The 18,640-nt window shown below is 53.8% G+C and overlaps 6 protein-coding genes across 6 annotated transcripts; 2 read left to right on the top strand and 4 right to left on the bottom strand.

Annotated features, from left to right (window-relative positions):
* Positions 1-4: 4 nt before the first annotated feature.
* Positions 5-2,414, bottom strand: rsd1 (Phosphatidylinositol-3-phosphatase SAC1; the record flags this gene model as incomplete). The annotated part of the gene is made up of 5 exons (XM_062914285.1): positions 5-434; positions 490-793; positions 848-1,315; positions 1,376-1,684; positions 1,753-2,414. 4 exons carry the CDS (start codon positions 2,412-2,414, stop codon positions 535-537), a joined length of 1,698 nt encoding a protein of 565 aa, XP_062762513.1. The 3' UTR covers positions 5-434; positions 490-534.
* A 731-nt stretch (positions 2,415-3,145) lies between these two features.
* Positions 3,146-5,333, bottom strand: SCS7 (fatty acid alpha-hydroxylase; the record flags this gene model as incomplete). Its single annotated transcript, XM_062914284.1, has 2 exons — positions 3,600-5,333; positions 3,146-3,545 (listed from the first exon to the last, which is right to left on the bottom strand). The coding sequence occupies exons 1-2, from the start codon at positions 4,319-4,321 to the stop codon at positions 3,146-3,148; spliced, it is 1,122 nt and encodes a 373-aa protein (XP_062762512.1). The 5' UTR covers positions 4,322-5,333.
* HCH (Glycine-rich signal peptide) lies at positions 4,989-8,387 on the top strand. Its single transcript, XM_062914283.1, has 5 exons — positions 4,989-5,584; positions 5,750-5,924; positions 5,977-6,691; positions 6,747-7,406; positions 7,466-8,387. Exons 2-5 carry the CDS (start codon positions 5,780-5,782, stop codon positions 8,151-8,153), a joined length of 2,208 nt encoding a protein of 735 aa, XP_062762511.1. The 5' UTR covers positions 4,989-5,584; positions 5,750-5,779; the 3' UTR covers positions 8,154-8,387.
* Positions 8,388-8,705: 318 nt separating this feature from the next.
* Positions 8,706-11,347, bottom strand: ssr3 (SWI/SNF and RSC complex subunit Ssr3; the record flags this gene model as incomplete). Its single annotated transcript, XM_062914282.1, has 3 exons — positions 8,706-10,445; positions 10,505-10,782; positions 11,197-11,347. 3 exons carry the CDS (start codon positions 11,345-11,347, stop codon positions 9,264-9,266), a joined length of 1,611 nt encoding a protein of 536 aa, XP_062762510.1. The 3' UTR covers positions 8,706-9,263.
* Positions 11,348-11,985: 638 nt separating this feature from the next.
* On the bottom strand, positions 11,986-15,420 carry PKH1 (serine/threonine protein kinase; the record flags this gene model as incomplete). Its single annotated transcript, XM_062914281.1, is given in 3 exon segments — positions 11,986-12,327; positions 12,391-14,917; positions 14,931-15,420. The coding sequence occupies 2 exon segments, from the start codon at positions 14,599-14,601 to the stop codon at positions 11,986-11,988; spliced, it is 2,553 nt and encodes an 850-aa protein (XP_062762509.1). The 5' UTR covers positions 14,602-14,917; positions 14,931-15,420.
* Positions 15,421-15,573: 153 nt separating this feature from the next.
* QC763_604360 (uncharacterized protein) lies at positions 15,574-17,684 on the top strand. The gene is made up of 2 exons (XM_062914280.1): positions 15,574-16,833; positions 16,890-17,684. The coding sequence occupies exons 1-2, from the start codon at positions 16,135-16,137 to the stop codon at positions 17,379-17,381; spliced, it is 1,191 nt and encodes a 396-aa protein (XP_062762508.1). The 5' UTR covers positions 15,574-16,134; the 3' UTR covers positions 17,382-17,684.
* Positions 17,685-18,640: the final 956 nt, after the last annotated feature.

Raw genomic sequence — 18,640 nt, 5'->3', positions numbered from 1 at the left:
CTTTGGGAGATATGGAATCAATCATGTATTCCGAATTTTACTACTTGAATTAGGATAACTCAAGAGACAAACAATATACTCAAGTGCATATTCTGCTTCGCTGAGTTCTGTATCTGCCTAGGTACTGTACAATATCAGCAACGCCGTTGCGCCATACACAAGACTTTTTTATAATGAAAACAAGACCCGAGCTCCTTGTCAGACAGGGAACCGAGGGGGGTTTACAGAAACAGATGTAGTAGGTGGTGTAGTCGAAAGAAGGGTCCGTTCTGTGACGAAATATCAGTGTGGTTATCGACAAGCTCTCTCTACCCGAACAAGGGGCAATGGCGGCGGTATTAAACTGGGGTTGTCCAAAAGGTGATATTGTCTGAAGAAAAGGTGAGATGATGGGACATGCAATCAGTGCAGTAAGCCCGGGCAGTACGTGTGGTCTATTCTTGACTCGTTAGGGAAAGCTACAAAAGGACAAGAAGTAGGTAAACATACCGAGGAGGGTTCCTAAGCACGCAACAAATATGCCGTATTAGTGACTTAGATGGCCTTGACGCGAGAGAACAAACTGCTGTAGACCGCGTCTACAACAGGCGCAGCCGTGATCATTCTTCCGTCAAAGTACCGGCCGTTCAGACCCTTGATCGCATTCTCCCCGCCCTGGACCTTGTCAAATTTCAAGTAGATGTCGCCGGGAGAGTTGGGATCGAGTGAAATGTGGACAACGTGCCCATACTTCTCCTCAGCCTCCTGACGAACCTCTTCCTCCAGCTCCTTGGCCCAGTCCTCGCCTTCTTGCCTGCTGGGTGTTAGTAGGTAGTCTCTGACAGCTGGAAATGAAAGAATAACATACTCGGCAGAATCAAACATGTTGCGGAGAACCACACAGCGGCTGGCCATGTTGACGTTGATGGGGAGATTGGGCTTGATCTCAGTCTTGGGCTTGGCGACCTGTCGATCACTGGGGGCGCTGATAGGCTCGTCAGTTCGGGCCAGCTTCCTCATGAGGGCATCGCGGCTGTAGTTATTAAAGTTGACTCCGGCAACGTCGGTGTCATCCAAGGCACTTGCGCCCGTGCCCTTCTCGTTGTCCCTAGCACCAGCACGGTCAAAATTCGATGTCGGGGGGCCTCGGCCACCGGCACCAGAAAACGAGGATCCCTGGAACTGTTGGTTCTGGCCCTGGAATCTCTGCAGCAGGTTGGCGGTTGATTCGGGGGTAAACTTATCGTTTCCAAGTCCCACGCGAATCGGACGACCAGCAAGGTCAAACCCGTTCATCTTCTCGAGCGCCTCGCGGGCCTGAGTAGCATCGCGGAATCTGCCCGAGGTTAGCTACCTGTACAGGCTTCAGACACCATCACATAAGACAGGTACGTACTGAACAAATCCATAGCCTCGACTCCTTCCAGTGTCGTCTTTTTGCAACTGGACGAATTCGAGTTCGCCAAAGGGCTCGAATACATTCTGCAAATCCTGCTCGGTGATGCTGAAGTGAATATTGCCAACATAGAGACGATGGAAAGGGATGGAGTTGGGGTGGTTGCCGGTGGCATCCGGGTTGCGGACTTGTCGGTTCTTCTCAGCTTCGGTGAGCTGCACGATGACGGGAATACCTAGGAGCTTTTGACCTGTAAGCTGCAACGCGGCCTGAACGGAATCTTCGTTCTTGAACTCGACATAACCAACTCTGATGACAACCAGCGTATTAGCAATTTGGTCAACCATGGGGGATATGTCAGGGTGAGCAAAACTTACCCCTTCGAGCGGTTGCTCACACGGTCTTTCACGATCTGTGCTTCAGCAACGGGGCCAACCTTCTCGAAAAACTCCTTCAACTCCTTGGTGCGGAGACGGGCAGCGAGCTGTTGAACAAAAACGGTGCGACGATCGCGCTCGTCCTCGGTGAGGGGAGGGGGCGAGTCGCGGGGAGTGCTGGTCCGGCCACCGCGCCTGTCATCATCACGATGGCGACGGCGGTCATCGTCTCTGGGGCGATCGCGGTCGCGGCGGTCGTCTCCATGAGGTCGGTAGTAGCGGTTGGGGGAGCGGGAACGGGAGCGGCCACCACGGCGGCTTCCGCGATAGTAGTCGCCATCTCTGTGACGACGTGAGTCTCGGCGGTTCGAATCACGGCTTCGGCTACGGCGCCTACTCTTATGGCTGCCAGCGTCGCTTCTGGGAGTGTCTCTGCCGCTGGACGAAGCGCGATGGCGGCCGGCACTACGGTCGCGATCTCTGCGCTTCCTATCGCGGGGTTCCCTATCTCTGCCGCCATCGCGGTCCCGATCGTTTTCTCGGCGTTCGCTGCGGCTGCCATCCTGCGGGGAGTCGCCATTGGCCGTGGATTTGGTGTTCTGCTGCTCCTTGATGGTGGAGGCAGTCGAGTCGAGCAGTGCCTCTACGTCAAGGCCCGACATGTTGGCTGAGGAGGGAAATGGTCAGGCAATCAAGCTGTAAAATATTTTTCTCGGTTCTGGATGTCAAACCACACAGGAGGTCTCTCGGAGCTGGGTACAAAAAGGCTTGCAAATGAGACACTCAACCAAGTGAATTGGTTGCTTGTGATGGAGGTTGGTTGGTTGGGACTGGCAAATTGTGACCGAGTTGGCTGACCAGAAGTGATTTGAGGGGCCAGAAATGGATAACCCGTCACGTGCAATTCACTGTGTCCACACGGTGTTTGTGGAGCGAGTTTATGCCATCCGATAAGGAGCGATAAGAGCCTGAAAATTCACTTGGTTGGAGCAGAGCGCATGTTGTACAAGCGGCAATTCTTAGGGTATTCTACAATGAATGTGACACCAATTAAGTGACTTCTGTCTACCATGAGCAGCGAAGCCTAATCCCACCGCCGACCTTCAATCCCTAGTCGTGAACCCCACCTCCCCCGATGAACCACCCTGACATGAATTATACCCAAAGCCTCCCTTCCCGGTGACTCCTTCCGCCATTAATGCATCACGGCCTTGCAGAGTTGTTATAGAACTGTATGTTCTGCCAGGCCTTGCTATTACAAAATATATGGTTGTTTACAAATGTATGTACAGCACAATCCAACTGGGTATGCCCATTTCCTTTGTGCGTGTCTGTCATGCCTCATCTTCCTCATCTGTCATTCAGCCGTGTAAAAAAGCCCTTGCAAAGGGTCTCAGTTGCTCTTCTTGCCGGGCTTGGCGCCCCTGAGCTCGGTGCCAAAGACCTTGTCCCAGAAGGGGCTGGTGACGCCGAAGCCGTTCTCGTAGTCGAGGAAGTGGTGCTCCAAGTGCAACTTCTTCAGCTGCTTGTACCAGAGAGGAAGGTTCTGGTGGTGCAGGAAGTAGTGCGTCAAGTCGTAGCAGATGTACCCGAAGATGCCACCGCAATAGACCGCAGTAGCCACGTTCCAATCCCAGTAAAAGATGGTGTGTGCCAACTTCCAGAAGGGAGTAGCAAGCACGGCGAAAAGTGCCGGGGGCATGACCAGCCGGTACTTGTCCATGGGCAGGTAGTGGTGGATGCCATGGAGGGTAAAATGCAGGGTGATGCCGACACGATTGTCGGGCAGCCATCTGGACAATCATGTCAGTTGAATGTTTTCAAAGGCAGTGTGGAAGAAAACTTACTCATCAAGATGAAACAAGAATCTGTGCAGAGTGTACTCGGCGATGGACCAGAAACCCAAGCCTCCAATAAAACAGGCCACCTCTCCCACAGCAGTCAGCCCACTGCTGGCAAGGTAGAGGCCATAAGTAACAGGCGGAAGCCAGAACACAGGAATCAACCACCAAGGCGTCTTGCTCAGAGGCTCAAGGAAGTTGCCAAAGAGTGGCGCGGAAGCACCGCCCTTGTAGTGGCGTGGTCTATGGACCTGGTCGAGGTAGAACTCCTTGCTGAAGCCACCGAACCACACTTGGGGAAAGAGTGGTCTGCTCAGGTCCAAGAACTTGTGTGTCTTGTAGTCACTGGTAATGTCGGTATCCTTGCTGAGATCCTCCTCACAGGACATACCCGTTCGGGGATGCACATAGGTGCCGTTGGCCTGTCCATTCGCCTTTGCCTTGCCGTTTGCGCTCGCGCCGTTGGAGGCATCCTCCAGAAACCCAACCAGAGAGTCGTCGAGAACCTCGTATGCCGCCTCGGAGTGCGCATGTGACGCCTCGTCTTTGAGGATATCGGTGATGTCCTTGCCAGCGTAGTCGAGGACCAGGTCACCGCCTCCCGGGTGGGCGTCGACAAAGTCAGTCACATCGTAGACATTCTTCCCGACCGTCACGTAGCACGACTTTTTGGTATTGTGCGACTCGACCTCGGCGAGGGCAAAGGTCGGTAGTGTTCGACCGGGCATGTTGACGGTGAGGTTGTGGTGTTTTCTTGTGTGGTTGTTGTTGTTATTCTCTAGTAACTGAAAAAAGAGACCAGGGTAACAACGAGGTTCGGGCTTCTCGGGGCCGCTAGAACACGACTCTATGGGGTCTTCGCTCGGCGACAACGGCGAGGCTAGAGTATCGAGCGACACCGGCTTTGGGCAAGAATGGGCAAAGCCAAAAACGATGAAGTGAAGCAAACAAAGATGTCGAGGTTTGGGAATTGGACAGAGGAAAGATCACAGGGGACAAGAAGGTCATGCAAAGGAACAGATAATGCAAGGGGCCCAGCGCTGTCGTTCGTCGCGGATTGGTGGATGACTTTTTTTTTCAGTTCAGGGGTCACACTAATCAAAAGACGCGAATGGCAGTCGGATACACACGCGCTGCTGCCAAATCCCATCGGCCATCGGATGACAGTGGCGTTACAACCGGTACTGTAATGCCGCCAAGCAGCCCTGGAGGCTGGGGGAAAACGGCTGATCCGGAGTCTTCGGGTCCTTTCAAGTCCTCTGAGAGCACATGTTGAAGCATCAAAAAGACCCAAACTCTGGTCCCGGGATCAGTCGACTGTCGAGTCACTGTCGAGAACTGATGGAAGGCTGGATGGGGGAACCACACACGGTGCGAAACAGACCGCTGCAAGGGGACCGTTGCGTGTAACTGTATAAGGCTGTGCCCCGTTAGCAAAATATGCAGCTACCCAAGTCTTCCAACCAGTTCGTTCAGTTATCCGGGTATGACGGCACATTCAATATCTTGGCACGAACTCGAACTCGGCCAAGATGGCGGGGCATATGCTTGGTTGCCCCTCCTTGTGTGGTAGGAACAAGCAGCTGAAGGGTGTTTTCTGACCGTGATTGTTTTGCAAGACAGATGGAAATATGGGATTCCTGGGTATGATGAGTACGGCAAGATGGGTTTAATCTGAGTAGTGTACCAAATAAGGAGCCAACGGTCTGCAACGGCGTTAGCCTATCTGACGGTTCTTTCTGTGCGGCGGTTGGCGACAAGGTGAGGATGTGACCAACGCCGTTTGGTTTGTTCGTTCGCTCTCGCTCTGAATCCCCGAATCTGACGTAAAGAATCCATGGCGGAGCTCTTTACTTGCTGCTTGGCAATTTTCCTACCAAGTTCAGCTCAGTCTCCCAACCCCAAGAGGCTGCCAGGTGTGCTATACCAACCATCTCTTCCTCTGATACTCTGAGAGTAATATATACTGAGTGTTTGAAGGCTCCAACCAGGTCAGTGGGTTCTATTTCAAGCCCAATCACGCCGTTTGGTGTGTGACGCAGAGGCGCAAGACCGGCTGGTTTTTCACCAGCTGCGGGCGCATTCGCAAAGTGCAACAGAAAAACAAGCGCCAAAATCGGCTGAGCTCCAAACAACGGAAAATTGACAACCCACAGAATCTGGATACTATCTCGATTTGGTGAACAATGGCGGGACTCAGGATAGGCTGGGGCAGCGCTCTGCTGGTCCTTGCTGTCATTCTTCTCGTTCTTCCCGGTCAGGCCGCCGCGTTTGGTGCTGGGAACATTCCCTCTATTGCCCAAGTTGAGGGGCATAACTGGAGACATGGAGGTACGTGAAGCTCTGTCTGTCGAAGCGTGATCATGACTGACCGTCACAACAGATATCGAGGACACACTCAAGGACATCGCTTTCTTGTATGGCAAAAAATGGACCACCATGATGGTTGGCCGTGTCTACTTTGGCAACTGGCTGAGAGACTATTCGCAAGCTGTTGATGTTGGCAGTTTGAAGGGCGTCAATGCCGCTACCATCAGAATTATTGTTTGGGTCCTCTCCTTCATGGCCAACGGCTATGCCACCGAGGAATTCGAGGTCACCGAAGAGCGCCTGGGATGCTATCGTCCTGAGGAGCATATTGACAACCCCAAGGACTACGCCGACAACCAGGATGCTCGTAAATATGACACCAGACTCCGAGGGCCTGTTGATCCCCGCGAGCTTGAAATCGATCCCCGTACTGGCATGAAGAACTACATCGCCAACGAGAGCGGCGGTTGGGCCACCAGCGCTGGTTATCTGAGATGGAGCTTTGCCCGCGCCATCCACTTTGGCCGTCTCTACACAAGTGGTACCACCCACAAGGGAAGGGAGTCTGATCTCTGCGAGGCCCTCAGATGTCTGGGCCAGGCTCTCCACTGCATGGAAGACTTCAGCGCTCACAGCAACTACTGCGAGCTTGCCCTCATCGAGCTCGGTTATCACAATGTGTTTGCCCATTGCGGTTCTTCTACCCAGATCAACCTTAACGGCAAAAGAGTCTACCCCTTGGTAACCGGTACTTTCGGAGCCGTGGACTTTTTGCACTCTGTGCTTGGGTAAGCTTCCCGCCTCCCTCAACAAATGTAACTGGTTACTAACAACGTCTCACAGCGAGGCCACCGACCACTTCACCCAATCTGAAGTCGACGAGATCGACATCGCCCTCAAAGCCGCCGAGCAAAACAGCAACAGCTCCTCCGGCCAGCGCGGTTTCCTGGGCTCCGGCTCCTCCGGTCCTGACTTCATCTCCCTCGTCAGCCAGCTCCCCAGCGTGGGTGATGGCTTCGCCTCCCAGGCCAGAAGCCTCAAGGCCGCCTCGGCCGCCCAAGAGCAGCAAAACATGCAACAGCTCACCCGCGACAACGTCAACCAAGTCCCCGGCATGAACCCCAACTTTGACCCGGTCAAGGTCTCGGGACAGATCTACCCCATCCTCGAGTTCCGCGACAAGATCGTCCGCTCCATCAACAATATGATCTCCAAGATCCCCGGGCTGGAGTCTCTTTTGGAGAAAATCAGCGAGACGCTGACAGCGTTCATCCTGGGGCTCCTCGCTCCGTTCATCAGACCCATCATCCAGCAGGTCTCCAAGGTCTTGAAGGACGGGTCGACCGGTCTTATCGAGTCGAGCGCCAACGCCCAGCTAGAGCCGTGGAATAACCCCCGCTGCAACGACCCCACCCACTCGATGCTGTCAAAAGACCACTTTACCAACGTGCTCAACTCGTGCGCTGGGCGTGTTTCCGTCACAATAGTTCAATATGTCGTTCCGTAAGCCCCCCCCCCCCATCCTCTCCCTTTTGTCTCTTACACAACCCTTGTCCCATTAGCCGGATCCTCTACGCCTTTGAAAACGCCGGCGTCCCAGTCGACGAAGTTTTGAACGACATCCTCCGCGCCTTCCACCACCCAGCCGCCCGCGACGAACGGGTTGAGATTCATCGCAACATGTTTGAGACTGTGCGCAAGTGGACGCAGGAGACGAAGCACAGGCACGAGCTCAACTCCCTTTTGTCTTCTGAATCGGTCAAGAATCACCATAACCACATCCTCGCGAGCAATTCCAGCAGTGGTTCCCGTAGTGTCTCAGCCCCTAGCCACGGAGGTAACGGTTGTGATCATGGTCACGGCCGTCCGGCGGGGTCGTTGTGGGAGCAGGTTAAGAAGCAGCAGGCTGATGCACGGTATTCGCCTCGGCCGGGGTCGTCTGGTGGTGGGTATGGGCAGAGGCCGGGGTCGAGTGGGTATGGGAGTGGTGGTGGGGGGTCTTATGGCAGGCCTAGTCCTCAGCCGGGGTATAGCGGTGGCGGTGGGCCGGGGGCATATCCGCCTCAGCAACAGCCGCAGTATGGTGGTGGTGGTTATGGTGGTCCGGGTGGTTACCAGCAGCCCCCGCCGCCGCATCATCATGGGCAGTATGGAGGTGGTTATCCTGGACAGCATCCGCCGCCGCCGCCTCAGGGAGGGGGGTATCCGGGGCAGCAGCCGCCTCAGTGGGGGGGTTATCAACGGTATTAAAGGAGTTGGTGATTGATGATGATATGGCGGTGTTAACGGTGGAAATGGGGGGGCAAAGATACCAGGGGAGGCAAATGTTTCAATGATGTTAGCAAATAATGATGGAGAATAGTTGCACCTATCCATCTGTCTTTTTGTGTTTCCTGTAAGAGGGGAGTTTCCTGTATGTGTTTTAGAAAGTAGAATGAAATGAACTGCCATGTCATGAACAACGCCTTCTGTTGTGGTTTTTTCTCTTGCCCTTCTTTGTGACTCAGGTACATTGATGAGAATTCGTTTGGGACCCCCCTCTAGCCACCTAACTCCCTAACCCTGAAAAGAAAATCTAAAAATCTAAAAATCCAACAACTTGTTCCGACTTCCAAAGTGGTTTTGATGTTACTCGCACCGCTTTCCCGAAAGCCCAACATATATAGTCTAAAGATTCCTTTTCTTTTTAACAGAAAAGAAAAATGAAACAAAAATGTAATTTACACTTATTTCTAAGCTATTCTACATTAAATCTGGTTTTCTTATTTTTATTTTCACAAAAAAGTAGTAAAAATTATATATCTTTGATGTAGCTTAACGTATGGCGTAATGTTGGAAGCATGGAAATGGGAAGGGGGGTCCCCGCCAGATCGAGGGGGGTCGTAAACAAAATACTCATATTCATCCACTTGGTCGGCGACCACGTTTGCCAGAGGTTTTGATCACCGTTTCGTCTCTCACATCTAGCCAAAGTCCGCCTTCGTTGTAATAGCCATGCGACATTACCCCTTCCATATATCCACATGTCATGTTGAACAATAGACCCTTCAACACCTACAAACACACCAAAAAGTTCACCGAGTTCAACAAAATCACCCACAACATAAACAACACAACCCAAGTCACCTAATTCCGCTATAACAAGTGCTATCAACACACCGACCAAGAAAACATGAAACGCCCGAAAATTCAATCACAAAAACATGTAAATACCTCATGACCACCAACCAAACTCCTCCATAAAAAGCTCAAGCTCCTTCTCGACATTATCCTGCCCACCCTTTTCCTGGCCTGGCCTTGCTATCACGGTTGGATCCTTTTCCCAAAGTCCCCCTCCTGAGTTGTGGCAGCCGTAGGCGTCTAGCGTTGCTGTGGCCTCGACGGCGGCCTAGAAAGCAGCACATTCACACTCTCCCTCGCATTAGCCGTATTCCACACGCTATCCCTGCCGCCCTTCCGCCACTCGTCACCATGTATGCTCTCCCCGTTGCCCCTCGCCGATTCACCAAGGATAATGTCCAAGTCCCTCTTCTGTGACGACAGCCAAGTCCGGACAAATCCAACCGGGTCGTTGGCCATGGACGTGAAAAAGGTGTGCCGAGCTTTGGACTCATGAAGCGCCTGGCAAACGGTTGCCAGCTGGTCGTCGAGGCGCGCGATTTCCTTCAACATACCGGCGTGCTGTGGGTTGTGCAAGAAGGAAAGGTACCTGGCGCGCATGGGGTCATCCACAGCAACCGTGACGTCGTAAATAGTAGGCGTGGGGCTCTTGTGGAATTCCTCATCGACGCGGATGGTATAAGGAAGTTTGATAGGGGGCAACGGGCGCAAATGGGGTGTGATGTAGTCGGGGAGATGACCAATCATGCCCATGTCGCGGCCAACAATCTTTTTGAGATATTCGTCACATCGGAAGTTGCGAGTCTCTTCGTCGTCCTGCAGGCCGAAAAGCTTAATGTATTCGTAGACGGCCAAGGTTGCTTCCTTGAGGGTGGCATCTGTTTCATCAATGATGTCGGCCAGTTCCGGGCTCACAGCAAACCGCTCAGGTTCTTCGTGCCTGAACAAGTTGACGGTGATGTTGAGGTTCTCATCCCCAGGCCTCTTGAATGCGAATTCGTCAAAGTCGGCAATCGCGGGGAGGTTCTGTGCTCCCGAGGGCGTCTTGTCTGGCTTCTTCCACTCGACAATAGTTTCATTTCCGTGGGCTCCAGGTTTCGGGCGGTCAGGCTCAACCGTCAGAGCTTTAAAGAAGTGCGCAAATCTCGTCCGCTGGCCGGGCTTAGCGGGAGCAGGCTTTTGCTGCGGCTTGTCGTCGGTGTCCATCTTCTCGCCATCGGCTTCCTTGCCGGCGTCGTCCTCGTCATTGCCCTTGTCCTTATCCAAATCGAGCGGGTCGTCGAGCAATCGGGCCTCGATAGTAACGCGATAGGTGGCTTCGGAAGTGGAAGAAAATTCAAAGTTGTCCATGCTGGATGCACTCGCCTGCCAGTACTGATCCTCGACCGTGTTGTTGATCCAGATGCGCAGTTTCCGCTGGTGCTATAATTTCCAGCAAGTCAGTTATGATGTATTGTGCTGAGTAAACCAGCCAGACCTACCTTGGTGTTGCGGGACAGTGAGTCCATGATGTCCAACTTCTTGCGCGTCATGGTAGCATCAAGCCGGCGTTCAAAGTCACGCAACTGCCTATAGGCCACTGCCAGGTCAGGGCCACCCACGAGCAGCTCGTCGATGCCATCTGGGAGGTTCTTGTCGGTGGGCTTGCGGCTTCTGATCTTGGCGCGCTGGTTGGCCTGTTGAGCTTGGTAATGCTGCTGATTGATTTGCGCCGCCGTCATGGGCACCTGGGGATGAGGGCCGGCCGACATCATGGGGCCTGTATATGGAAGCGAGGGGTTAGGTCTTGAAGCTAATGATAGTTTGTGATGATGCTGGTCGCAGAATTGAGCGTGTATGTGCGAATAACAGTGCGGAACGTGTATGGGAGGGCTGCGGCTGTTGGGCTGGAGAAGCGATGATGGACGTGAGGTAGAGGAAGAAACCTAAATGTCAAGCTCCACCATGCCGATGGCCGGGCACTATCGACAGCCAGGGCCAACCCAAGCAGGCTCAAGGCAAAAAGCGGAGCGGGTTGGGGATGGAGGGGCCGGGGGTGGTCATGGAGTCATGTCGGACATGACATGTGAGGAGGTGGCTTCGGTGGTGATGGGAAAAGAATGGGATGGACCATCATGGAGGCGATCTCTGATGAAGGCCCTGCCCTTCCATAGCGATGGAAGTCACTACTTACCAATGCCGCCTCGGCGGTGCGATGCTCCTGACCTTGGGGGTGCATGAGGGCTGGGATGCCCACCGTGGCTGCCATGGCCGTGGTGTGGTGTTCCGTGAGGAGGGTGGCCGTGGGGCGTGGCGTAGGGACGAAATTGGGGTTGGGACTGCATTGTGGTCGATTGGCGCTTCCCCAGTCTGGAGTGTAATGACGCTATCGTCCGACAGCAATGGTCGATTGCACGTTGCGTTGAATGGCGGATGCAGGCGCGTCAATCGCGTCGTTGCTCTTTCTCCAAGTCTGGTGGAGTTTGTGGTGTGGAAAAGTCGCTGGCGTTCCTGCCGACTGCTGGCTTGGCTGGGCTAGGGGGTTCCACTATGTCTTGGCACGGATTACAGCAAAGCTGGTCTGAGCGCTACAAAATATGACAGCTCTCTGCTGCCCGTCCTTTTGAACATACCTCATTAGCTTGTACACACTCGATACGAATAAACATTCAGCCTCTCCTCTAAATTCCGAAACAATTTTCCTGTCAATCCCCTACAATTCCTTGCCAAAAAGTACACTGACAGGCGACAGGGTGATGCTCCAAGGTAACCCTGCGCCACGCTACCAAAAATGCCTATTAAAGGTGTGTAGTACGAGTAGTAGTAGTAATAATAATGTAATGCCCTCCTTGTGTCTTTTCCTCCATCCCATTCCTTGGGAAGGCTGATCCCATATCGAAACTCGTCCCCTTTAGTTCACATCCCGTTGCTGTGCCTTGTGCTTTGCTCGTGGTGTCCTGTTTTGTCGTGAAGGCAATTGAAACTAGAAAGCTGCCCCTAGTCCATTCTTTGACTGACGCTTGCTGAACCGGTTGCGCTTCACATGTGTCGGATCTTCCAAGCTGCCTTGGCTCTTGCTGAGCTGGTTGCGCCCGGATCTGTCGCTGATGCTGTATCCCTCGGGGAAGGTGGCTCTACCACCCATTGTGCTCGCTGGGCTCGACATGGAGGACGACATGTCACCAAATCCATTCTCACCGCTTAGGTTCTGCGAGAGGGCAAGGTCCTTTGCCCGCTGAAGCGAGTCAATCCAATCGTCTATCGAAAATTTGGACCCTTCAGTCTGGGACGACTTTGGCTCCTCGAATTGATAATGGATACCGTTCTGATTCTGTTGTTAGCACACAAACATATTTTTCCAAAAAAAAGGATAATATCATCAGCTTACCGTATCGACACACCAAACCATTTGCCCTTTGGCGTCCAACTGACTTCTCCACGCACAGTCTGGTGCCAGAAGCGAGATCTCCTGTTTCGACCGTTTCTCTTCACCACCAGCCGGGCAGAGCACGATGCGTCCGCTCGACGTGATCATGACAAGCCGTTGACGTTTCTTGGTGGTGCTGCCACCAAAGAAGCGAGACAGCTTCTTGTGACCATCGCCCTCGCCTCTCCCGTGAGGACTGTTTGGAATTGGGGAGGATATCACCATCAGGTCGCCTAATTTCAATATCCGTTCGTTATTTCTAGTCAGAACTGGCGACCATTCGATATCAAGCTGCGTTGGCGGTGGCAACTCGGTAATAATCCTGGCTGGTCTCTGGCCATTCGATTGCCCTTGAGGACTTCGCGACTGAGCTGGTTGTGGCTTCTTGGGGCTCCCGCCCATCCCGCCATTGAGTTGAATAATGTTGGGTTCTTGAGCAGGCGGTACATATGGCCTCAAACGCGGGGCTTTCATCCTCCACAGCTCCTTGCCGAACTGCTGTCCATCAAAAAACTCGTGGTTCTTGATGTGTTCCACCGTGAGACGTCGGTTTGGATCAAGGACCAAGCATCTCTCTACCAGATCGCGCGCGGCGGGTGGGAATCCGGGGGGAAACTCGTAGTCCAAGGCAACGATCCTTTGAAACGTCAAATACTCGGTAGCGCCCTTGAAGGGCGGTCGGCCCACGAGAAGCTGGTAGATGATGCACCCGAACGCCCACAAGTCACTGGGCTTCCCTGCAGACTTATCTGTCAAGAGCTCGGGACTCACATACTCTGCCGTGCCCACAAAAGAGGTGGCCTTTTGCCCATCAGACATGCCACCTTGGTTAGAGTCTTCTGGAGGCCTGGGTTCGCGGGGGTCTGGTAAGAGCTTGGCGGTGCCGAAGTCGGTAATTTTCACATGCATCTGGTCATCGAGTAGCACGTTTTCGGGTTTGAGGTCGCGGTGGATGACACCTCTCGAATGCATGTAAGCAATGGCATCCAGAATCTGCGCGCCGTAAAACCTCGTGCACTCCACGTCGAACGTCCCCGTCTTCTTGAGGACACCCAACAACTCTCCCCCATTGCACAAGTCCAAAACATAGTAGAGCGACGCCTCGTCCTGAAACGTATAGTAAAGCCGAACGATACCCGGATGATCCGTCAGTCGGTTGAGCGTGTTCTTTTCAATGTTGACGTATTTGATCTTCTTCTCCTTGATGATGTGTTTCTTCTCCAGCACCTTGATGGCGTACTCTCGCAGGGTTTGGCGATCGGTGGCGAAATAGACGGTGCTGTAGGACCCCTCACCAAGTATTCTGCCAAACGAGAAGTCTCTAACTCCCTTCTTGACAGACTTGATCACTGTCCTTCCCTCGGCGTCAACCTCCCGTCTGAGACTGACGGCGGCGCCTTTGTCTTTCCATTCTTCACTGCTGGCTATTGGCGGCATGTCCTGCACATAACTCCCGGGTGGCGCGTGGGGAATACCCGCGATGGGGGCGTATGTGGTGCCCATGCCCTGGGAGCTCCTCCTAGGGGGCATCATACCGTTCCCAGACTGGCTGGGACTTGGAGCCGGGCGTTGGGAACGACTTGGCTCGCGTGATGGGATATAAGTTGGGTTGTGCTGGTCAGATCTGGGCTCGCTCCCCGGGTCAGCATAGGGTGTTGCTTGCTGGTCAGGTCCATGCCCAGGCCCAGCCTCAGGTGACACAGCTGGACCTCCAATAACACCTGGACCTGGCGAGCGTCCTCCACTGGAAGACTGATAGTTTGCATATCTTTCCGCCAGGAATGGGTCGCTCGAGGCAGCCGAGTTGCCTAGGCCTCTGGCCGCGTTCAAGTTATTCTGCGCGGTCTTGAGAATGGCGGCGGCAGACTCGTACGTGTGCGGCGGTCGGGAGGGCGAGTTCCTGGCCGTCGATTGATAGTCGAGTGTGTCGTGTGGAGTGCGAGGAGGTGTAGGCTCTGCGGTGTCCGGAGTTAGGGGGCTCTGCATTGGTAATTGTTGCTGTTGATGGTGTTGCTGTGGTTGTTGCTGCTGGTAGCTGTATTCTTGCTGTTGCTGGGGCTCGGGGGAATCATGGGGCTCGTTCGATGCGTCCCGTGAGGGGTTTGGGGAATCATCGGGATTGGCAATCCGTAGACCGCCCAGGGCCCGAGACAAACTCAGATCACCATTCATCTTCGTGTGTGGGATGGTGTCCCCGATGGACACAGAGGCGACGTCACCGGAACGGAAGAGAATAAGGAGCGGGCGGGCAGCGGTGGGGGTTGGTGGTGGTGGTGAGCGAGCGACGACGTAGGAGTGCTGGCGGCGGCGGGCATGCGGTCGGGGTTCGAAGCAGCAACTGGTAACGCAAGTGTGCCGCAAGGCGGCGAATAAAAACTAGATTTTGTAATCTCGACAACGCGTCCCCGTTTGGCCGTGGATTCTCTGCGTGTCTCGTTTGTATCGAGATGGAGCGACGGAGACGCCTCGCGCCTCTTTGCTGGGCTGGCTGGGCTGCTTGGCTGGGCGTGATCTGATGGACCTAACTTCCGCTGCCAAATCCAAGATCCCGGCCCGTCAAATTACCGATTCTTGGGCATCCAACGCGCTGGCCGTTGACTCTTGCAGTTCCCGGAGAGCGGGCACCAAGGCGGGTATTTGCTCCGATGAGGGAAACGGCGTTGATCTGGGAAGTCCGGCTGATTGTCGGTACCGGTGCGAGTTCTTGAAGCGCAATTCTCAGGGCCGAGGGCGGTGACGATGTCTGCTGAAAATGAGGCGCTCCTTGATGGCTGGCCCAGTGGACTCGGCCTCAGCAGCCGGGGCCACTTGTAAGAATTGGCAAGGGCGTTCAGGTACCTAACGGTGCGTAGGCGCCCCTTTTATGGCTCTGACTAAGATGCGATACTTTGATGCCTATCTTGAGAGCACTAAGAAGATGCCTTGCAGGTTCCAGCCATATCGTAAACTTGATTCATTTCATTGAAAATCGGTGTTATTTCATACCGTAGCCAGGAAATACGGCTTCTACGTGTCTGAGAGTCGCATTAGTCAAGAGCAAAGTGGTAGCGCTCGTAGCTCATGTTAGTGTGACCATATAGTTCGACAATTTTGGTGCCTTTGAAGCTTGGATGTTCGCTACACCAGACCACCGTGCATTCGTCACCAGTCGACGTGGCTAGCAAACTGTTGGCTCTAAGGCTAAAAGCTTCTCGTCAGAAATTTCAGAATAAATCATACAAGGTAAGGTAGGCACAAGATCTCAAGGTTGCTATATCGGTACTATGTGGGCACTTGCTCCAAGATTGAGACCAAAGGGCTCTTCAACTCAGCAGCTGTTGTGTTGACCTCTTGCCATGTGCAAGACTATACAGCCATACCTTAAGCGGTTTTTTTCTTTTACCTTTCGGATGTAAACATCTATGTCTGTATCTGGGGTTGGACGCCTTTTCCTCCAGTGTATGTACCCGTCAAACTTCCAGCATTGCATGTCTGTAGGACTGCTCCTTCCCATCGCCCCTGATCTCAAAGCAGCTACCGTTGTGAAGTGCTTGCCAGCTCTGACTTCCTTGAACCAAAACTTGCCATGCTTTCCCTCCCACCAACCTTTTCCGCTGCCCTTAACAGTACCCAGTCCAGTCTCAAATTCATAGGAATCCGGGATCTTATCTGTATGCTGTCCCCAAACCCGTCCGAGGAATCCAGTGTCTTCGAATCAGCCCTACAATGCTGCGTCTCCAGCCCACTATTCTTTCACTGACCATGGTCGAGGTCGAGGAGCTTGATCAACGTCTGAAAGAGAAGAGACACCACCGCCAGTTCCTCAACTATCTTACAAAACCAGGGGATGCATCCGCGATACCAGAATTTGTTCCAAGCGTTCCCCCGGCTTCTTCTGCTAAAGCGCGCGGCAAACAACCACAGACTGACCAAAACATACGGTTCTTGCCCCCCGGTAACAGACCAGAATCTAGGCGTTCCACAGACACGGAGCCATCCAGTTCAGTTCTTGCTCAGCAGAATCAAGGGGCCACCTTCACACTGCCGGACCGCACCAGAACAGTTGAAGGCCAACCTAGGCCTAATATAAAGGCTGATCACCCGCTAGAACTTGATGGGCAACCGCCTTCTCCGTCCCAACAGCCAGTACTGTCGACTCCTAGACATAATCAAGTGGCAGAGTACCACTCAGTCGACACTTACCCATCCCTTCCAACAGGTTCACCCGGCCAATCATCTGCTTCAACTCCGGGTATCCATACCGACCGTGTACCTCCAGTTGACAGAGAGCAGACGCTAGAACGAGGACCGGCATACCCGTCCCGTCCAGCAACATATAGACGGCTGGTAGAGCCAACAGTCTGGCCTTCGTCCCCCATCACCCATGATTTTGAGCGTCTGGCGATTGTTCAAAGGGCTGTCAGAGTATGGCATACTCTTGTCTCATCATACTTTACGACCATGCTGATCACCTATTCTAGACCCTAGCGCAGTTGGATGATGCGGACAGAAGACACAACAACCCCCGTGCTTCAATGAGTCCCCCTCGCCGACCAAGCACAACGGTTCCTCGCCATCGGATCCGACCTCGGGACAGCGTCCCTGGTGAACCCACGACGCCACGCCGTCAATTGTCTCCTCCGCCTTTTGAGATCTACGACGATTCTTTGCCGCCCTCGGCACAACCTCAAACGCCCCAGAATTTGCCGGAAGCACAGCACCAGAGCCGATTGCGGGGCTCTTACACAGTCCCAACCCGCCGTGGCACGTCTCCAGGATTTGACTCGCTTTCAAGGCTCAGCCGACGAAGACGTGAGCGAGAAGAAAGAATTCCAAGCCCGCCTGGATTACAGACGCCGGGCATGATGGGGTTGTACGGTGGTCTTGAAAATGCTGATGACGTGAGTTTGTTTGAGCGGGCCATTCGGCGGAGCATGGAGCATATGGATGGCAGTCCAGGGCCAAGCAGGTAGCATGCTTCTCTTACCTGTGATAACCAGAAAGGAGGAGTGAGCGGAGAGGGCGGTTGGAAGGAAACTTGGGATTATTCGTACTCGCTGTCCTTGTACTTGTCTAGTTGAGCTTTATGTTTCTAGCCAAGACCAACCCAGCATGTCTGATATCGGCTGTATGATTATTACCATAGAGACACTCGCTTTGACCTCGCACTCTGATCTTTGACCTTGCTGCGCCAGCCCTGAGCAGCAGCCTCTGCGTTTTTGCTTGTTTCACCACGGCTAATAGTTCAGAGACAGACCAATACTTTCCGTTCATAAAGTGCATAAATTGATGCTGCATCCAGACACAGCCAGTGGCTGGGCACTGCAGGGTAAGCAGACAGGATCGAGACGACGGCGGATGGTCACAACGATTGTGGTTCTTGAGCTCATTGGTAGCACGTGACAAGAGGCGTGGGTGTAATGGGGAAGGGTTGGCACTAGCTATCAGGGTCTGTTTCACGAGCAGTGATTGGTGTCTTGGCCATTGGAGTGTGGACAGAGTCAGGACCTGGGGCGTGTATCTTTAGACGAGGAGTTGGGGGTCCAGGCGGTGCGCGGGACTGACAAGAAAAGCGCCGAATCTGCCGGGCTCACCAGGCGAGAAGCAGCATGGACCACCGAGAGCGGGGACAGTCAGCGGGGGCGGAACGACCAAGGGGGCAACAGCCGATCTAACCACATTCGGGCCAGCTATCTTCCGCCGCCGCCCGCTTGCTGCAAACAATTTTGACCCAATCAGAAGAGTCTCAGTGGGCCCAGACCCGCTATTTGGGGGCCGGCCAATGGGATGTTACAAAACCCTTTCTCTTGCGGCGCATCCACCCACCTGCAAGCTCCAATGCCTTTTTGTCTGCCTCGCAGGTCGAAGCATGTCTCACGCTGCCCTCTTCTGCTTCTTCTTTCCCCCAGATCTTACCTTGCGCCCTGTTTCCTTTCCTCCTTCTCTTTTCTCTCTTCCACCCCAACCTTCCCATCACACATATATTTGTGACCTCCTCCCTCCTTCCTTCCCATCTTTGACTTGACCACTTCTCGACCCTTGCTGATCCACGCCAACCACGCCGTCGTCTCCCACTTACACACGGCTCCCACATTCTCGTCGCCGTCGCGTGCCTGGCTTCCACCTTGCCGGCTCTTACCCGCGTACCCTTTCCACCACTTCACCTCCGTTTCCAACCTCCTCAACGCCTCACCTGCGGTCAATTCCATTACTATTTTCTGGGTTGGGATAT

The sequence above is a fragment of the Podospora pseudopauciseta genome, chromosome 6, assembly GCF_035222475.1.
Source record: "Podospora pseudopauciseta strain CBS 411.78 chromosome 6, whole genome shotgun sequence".
Classification (NCBI taxonomy): domain Eukaryota; kingdom Fungi; phylum Ascomycota; class Sordariomycetes; order Sordariales; family Podosporaceae; genus Podospora; species Podospora pseudopauciseta.
Note: the sequence above shows the minus strand (reverse complement) of the source record. Positions and strands in the feature narration are given on the sequence as shown.